This window comes from Hippocampus comes, unplaced genomic scaffold, assembly GCF_001891065.2.
Source record: "Hippocampus comes isolate QL1 unplaced genomic scaffold, H_comes_QL1_v1.1 scaffold78, whole genome shotgun sequence".
In the NCBI taxonomy this organism is placed as follows: Eukaryota; Metazoa; Chordata; class Actinopteri; order Syngnathiformes; family Syngnathidae; genus Hippocampus; species Hippocampus comes.
The window spans coordinates 56,643-62,041 of NW_017805798.1; the positions used below are offsets into that span (position 1 = coordinate 56,643).

At 43.5% G+C, this 5,399-nt stretch overlaps 1 protein-coding gene across 1 annotated transcript in view; it reads left to right on the top strand.

The window, feature by feature from the left end:
- Window positions 1-1,785: 1,785 nt before the first annotated feature.
- gak (cyclin G associated kinase) overlaps window positions 1,786-5,399 on the top strand; it is a 19,030-nt gene continuing 15,416 nt past the window's right edge. Inside the window, exons 1-6 of the mRNA XM_019885608.1 lie at window positions 1,786-2,177; window positions 3,027-3,088; window positions 3,200-3,259; window positions 3,354-3,468; window positions 4,635-4,777; window positions 5,116-5,241. Of these exons, the coding sequence (XP_019741167.1) occupies window positions 2,036-2,177; window positions 3,027-3,088; window positions 3,200-3,259; window positions 3,354-3,468; window positions 4,635-4,777; window positions 5,116-5,241 (648 nt within the window). The 5' untranslated portion in view covers window positions 1,786-2,035. The remainder of the gene's footprint in view (window positions 2,178-3,026; window positions 3,089-3,199; window positions 3,260-3,353; window positions 3,469-4,634; window positions 4,778-5,115; window positions 5,242-5,399) is intronic.

Genomic DNA, 5,399 nt, shown 5'->3' on the forward strand with positions numbered 1-5,399 from the left:
CCTACACCTTACAAACTAAGGAGCGTGCTATTAAATGTGTAAATGTGAGAGTGCTATTGATAGCGTCTGCTGTCATGGGTCTGTCTCAGTGATGGACTGAGGCTGCTGTTGTCTTCTTCTCTGATCAAAACAGTGTCCCCTAGCGGATAGTCAATGAATCGCACCTTATTAAAAATATTTATTCTGTGTCTTTTATGCATTTTCTTCACTTTTAAATTATCCTGTGGGGCCTGATTGAACGGCCCGCGGACCGTATGTTTGACACCACTGCTTTACATAATCATCCCGCGGGCCGGATTAAAGTCCTTTGCGGGCCGGATCCGGCCCGCGGGCCGTACGTTTGACACCCCTGATCTAGAACTACAAGTCCCACATTGTACCAAATTTTATGTTAATTGTAAGGAATACAATGACTGTAACCTTCCTCTCAAACGGTTTTTCTCTACTTTTTCTGAGACAAAATAAGATGAATAATTGGATACATCTGGTGCACATTACACATTGTAAAAGCGTTTTGAATACCACTGAATACAATGGCACATTTGTCGAAAAAGTAGACCTCATATTAAAATCCTAAAGCAATCTTTCGCAAACATCCATCGACCTATTTGCTATGCCTCATGAGGGTCTTGGGTGGCAGCTACCCCAACCGGCTTGGGGCGGGGTCCACCCTGAACCGGTCGTCGGGCACCGACAGGAAGACCATTCACTCACATTAACGCCTGTTGAAGTCGCGAAGTCTTCAAAAATAATGAGGTCATCAAAAATAACTTTAAATGTACAGTGTGTAGAACTAGTGCCATCTAGTTGTGAAGTAATAGAATACAAGAGCTAAACTCGAAGCGCATGCAATTTGACAAATCGCATTGGAAGTAGAGGTAAAATGTTAAGCCCGAGCCCGAGCCCAACCCTAAAGCCTAAAATGTCAATCATTGCTTCGGGTTGGGTCGGGCCGGGCTTCTCTCTCGCTGACTTTTTAAAAATAAATATAAGATAAGAAAACCTTTATTCGTCTCGCAATGGAGAAATTCCCAATTCACAGCAGCAAAGTTATAACTGTGATGTTGCTACCCAAACATCACAGTGCGCTGAGGCATTTCGAGGCCGTGAATAGTTTTGGCCACGAGAGACCGTGGTTCTCAAAAAAACAAGTCGCCTCATCACAACACGTACTGTACTAAACTCTTGCAAATGACAATACAAAGAACTCATTCTTGTCTCTGTCTATCATCCACCCGTCATTGTTCTTCTTTGTCTTTGAAATGAATGAAATGCTGTGAAAAAAAGACATGCCTTTATTTTGTAAAAGTAATAGAAATTATGAAGATGTTGACTGGAGGTCAAAATGTGTTGTGATGAACAAGAACATCAGAATCAGCCATCTTTGGTTTTTTTCCACGCTTTGAATTGGGACAATCTGAGTGGGATAACTTCGATTTCCCACTTTCGTCGAATGGAGCATTAATGTTCCATTTTTTACGAGGCAAAAGTAAAAAAAAACATATATGCATATATTTGAAAAAATATGCAAAAGTCTGTCCAATAAAACTCTTGCAGATTCAAGAGCTTTATTGGTCAGAATTTTTTTAATTATTTTTTTAACGTTACTTACAACACGTACACTTACACGTTACAAGAAAAGATACATTTACATTTAAATACAAAACTCTTGGGGAATTAAAGAAAAAATAATATGCAATTCCTACTTCCACAAACATTATCGTGACGTTCAGTTTGTCCCGGAAGTCAGCACCGGACCCTCTCACGTGATCAACTCGTGCTACGACGTCACCAGCCATCCCGGAAATAAGGTCGAGCGAGAATGAAGTGATGGCTACGGCCTTCGTCGTCATTTCGACAATCGGAAGAAAATGTCAGCAGGTTTTCAACTCTTCTAAGAGAACTACAAACGAGTCTGCTCGGACCCCCGTCGGCGTCACCAACGCCCCCCCAACCCCCAGCTATCCCCGGCCGGCATTTTAGTGCGCCTTCAAAGAAGGAAACGAATCAGGCTGAGAAAACAAATTGGACAAAAATGTCGCTGTTCCAATCGGCGTTGGATTTCCTCGCCGGGCCCGGCTCGGTCGGAGCGGCAAGCCGGGACCAGAACGACTTTGTGGGGCAGATGGTTGAGCTGGGCGACATGAAACTGCGGATCAAGCGGGTGATTGCGGAAGGTAAAAGGGCGACAGGTTCATGTTTAGTGACAGTCACAGTGGAATTGCGCTAACTAGCAGTTGGGAAGCTAACCTGCTAACATTTATCCAGTTGGCGATCAATGACAGTTACATTTATTTAAGTTGATATTTATCGCTAAACGAATTTCTGGTGCAATCACACTGCTTTTGCTATGTTTTTAATAAGGGCACCTGGAACTCATGATGACGATGATGATGATGATGATTTTGCAGGAAGATTGAGCTGTCTGCAAAGTGAAGTTGTATTCGCTCCTCGCTAGTCGCGAATTCACCTGTTTTTCGACGCACAACGTAACGATTCAATATGTTTGTACTTAGGTCAGAAGAAGAGTTACTTTGGACACCATCTCGTGAAATTTGGGTGCCAAGAAACTATGTTGAATTGTGTAGACAAAAGTTGGGCTTTGCCACCATTTAAGATAAGATATCCTTTATTTGTTCTACACTATTTATATCTATAGCCAATTATAAACTTTTTTTAAGGGTGCCGTCAAAGGTCCAAAGAATGGACATGTCATCTGTGAAGAAGACCTTTATCGGCTAGATCAGGGAGGGACAACTGGCAGCCCGCGGGCATACGGCTGGTTACGAAGTGTGTGGTCCTATGCCAACAGTAGAACTGATGGACAAATCCCCCCCCCACCCCCTCCCCCGGGGCTTTGAAGTTGTCCATCCCTTGGCTAGATAGACAAACACAAATAAGTAACAGTCAGAGATAAAGTAATAAAGACATGGAGAGAACCAAATAACGAGAAGTAGCGCAGCGAGGAAAATAAGTCATCAGCGAGAAAGAAGGACAAACATTATTGAGTATGTGTTTTCCCTCAGGTGGCTTCGCCTTTGTCTACGAAGCCCAGGACATCAGCAGTGGCAAAGACTACGCTCTCAAGGTCAGGGGAAACTTGTTGAATACAAGCCTTCCATGATTTCAGTTTTACTTACTCAGTTTTGATACCTTGTGAGCGGCGCATATTAAATTCTGCTTTTTGCTTTTGCTCCAGCGACTTTTGTCCAACGAGGATGAGAAGAACAAGGAAATAATCCAGGAGGTTTGCTTCATGGTAGGCCACACCCCGCTTTCGAATTTTGAAAATAGGAATTTTTCACATTTTGTATTTTGTTTCAAAAACTTTCCTGCTCACGACGTCTTTGCAGAAAAAGCTGTCGGGACATCCCAACGTGGTCCAGTTTTGCTCTGCCGCCTCGATCGGCAAGGAGGAGTCGGACACGGGTCAGGCCGAGTTCCTCATCCTCACTGAACTCTGCAAAGGTAAATTCATGGCGGCGACAACGTATTTAGCGCTGAGTCGTGACTTTGTGGTTGAGTCGACGGTGACGAAAGGCTTTCCCTCCCGTCTGTGGCCGCGCTGAACCTTCACCCACTTCCTGTTTGCTCACTCGGCCGTTTTACGACAGCTTTTCTTTCCTGGTTGAATTGAATGGTAACACCATCGATGTATTGCGGCGCCCACATTGTGCTCCTTCTTGTGTGCGGGTCTTGGCCACCTGAGGGCAGTATCACATACATACACAAAGAAGAGAGCCACAACAGGCATTAAGATGCAGTCATGTTTAGGGCTCTATCGACACATGGATATTTTTTGGCTGATATTTAGCGGAGTAAAATTTTGGTAACCAGTTAATCAGGCAGTCAATTTAAACAATGTAGAATAAATGAAAAAATAGATATTTTTACTCCCCTGCCAATTAAAACAACAAAGATGTGAATTACAGTCAAATCATTTGATTGATTCAGATTTAAGTAAACAACACAGAGAAAATCAGCAGCCATTGATTGTTTTTCGTGGTTGCTTGAATGCCATTATCTTTGTCTTGTAATGTATCAAAAAGTAAAAAAAAAAAAAAAAAAAAATTAACTGGTCAGGTTTATCGCAGAGGGTGAAGAAAATGTGTCTTGTTTCCTTATTTGTCTACATGTGTTGCTGCGCCAGTTCTGTTCAAAAAGTTGCTCCAACCAACACAACATCGATGCTGAATCCGTGAGCCCGTCTATGGCATTTTTGTGTTGTGCGTTAGCATTAAGATGGTGGATATCCTAAGGCTTGATGACAGATTTGAATACAGAACGCGTCATTCTCTCTGTTGACAAAACACTTCAGCTGAGAGTGGCAATCATTTCCAAGAAATGTTCACAAAGTGCTGCTTGTTATGAAAAATATTTGTTTGTTTTTTAGCACTTGGATTCAAACAAATAAATAAAATTCAAATTTCTTGCAAGTAAAAACAAAAAAGTTGAGAGTTTGTATTTTGAAGTCGAGGAACCACAGTACAGCACTGTTCCGTTTCAATCCTGTAGGGGGTAGTACATGCCAAATACAGTCCGTCCTTTGCATGTCGCTGCTTTGCGTACGTGACACCGACACAAAACGCGGCGAGGACGATGTGGACCCCGCAAATGTTTCCTCTCGCCCTCAGGCCAGCTGGTGGATTTCATGCGGCGGGTGGAGCAGCGCGCCCCCGTCTCCTGCGACACAGTGCTGAAGGTTTTCTACCAGACGTGCCGCGCTGTGCAGCACCTGCACAAACAGAAGCCCCACGTCATACACAGAGACCTCAAGGTGGGCCACAAGAACCACATCATTTCTGCACATTTGATATTGGTTATTGAAATACAGATTCATTTATTGATTGTGTTCATGGTATCCGATTATTTGGGAGTGACAGCCCCAATTCAATACGTTTCTCTTCCTCAAAATTGGATACCCAATGCCTCCGTAATATTTATTTTAATGACTGCAAAAACCCAAAGACATCACATGTACATAAGCAGTCGTAACTTTTGCCCAATGCAGCCATTCACTTCATTTTGATAGCCGTGCGGTACACGTACGCAATTGTCAACGTGCAGCCGGCGGAAGTTTAAGCCGGGCGCTGTGCTGCTATCTCTCGCTTGCAGATTGAGAACCTGCTGATTAGTAACCAAGGCACCATCAAACTGTGCGACTTTGGCAGCGCCACCAGCGTGGCGCATTACCCCGATTACAGCTGGTCGGCACAGAAGAGGTCCATGGTGGAGGATGAGGTACGTGCGCTCGCAATTCAAAGGGATTTTTAGTCAACATTCACACTTGTGTTTTGGGGATGATGTTAATAAAAACAAAAAAATGAAACTGCATTGTGAGACAAAGGCCAAAGCAGCAGCCCGGATCAAGCTGAAGCTAACAGAAAAAGGCAGCAATG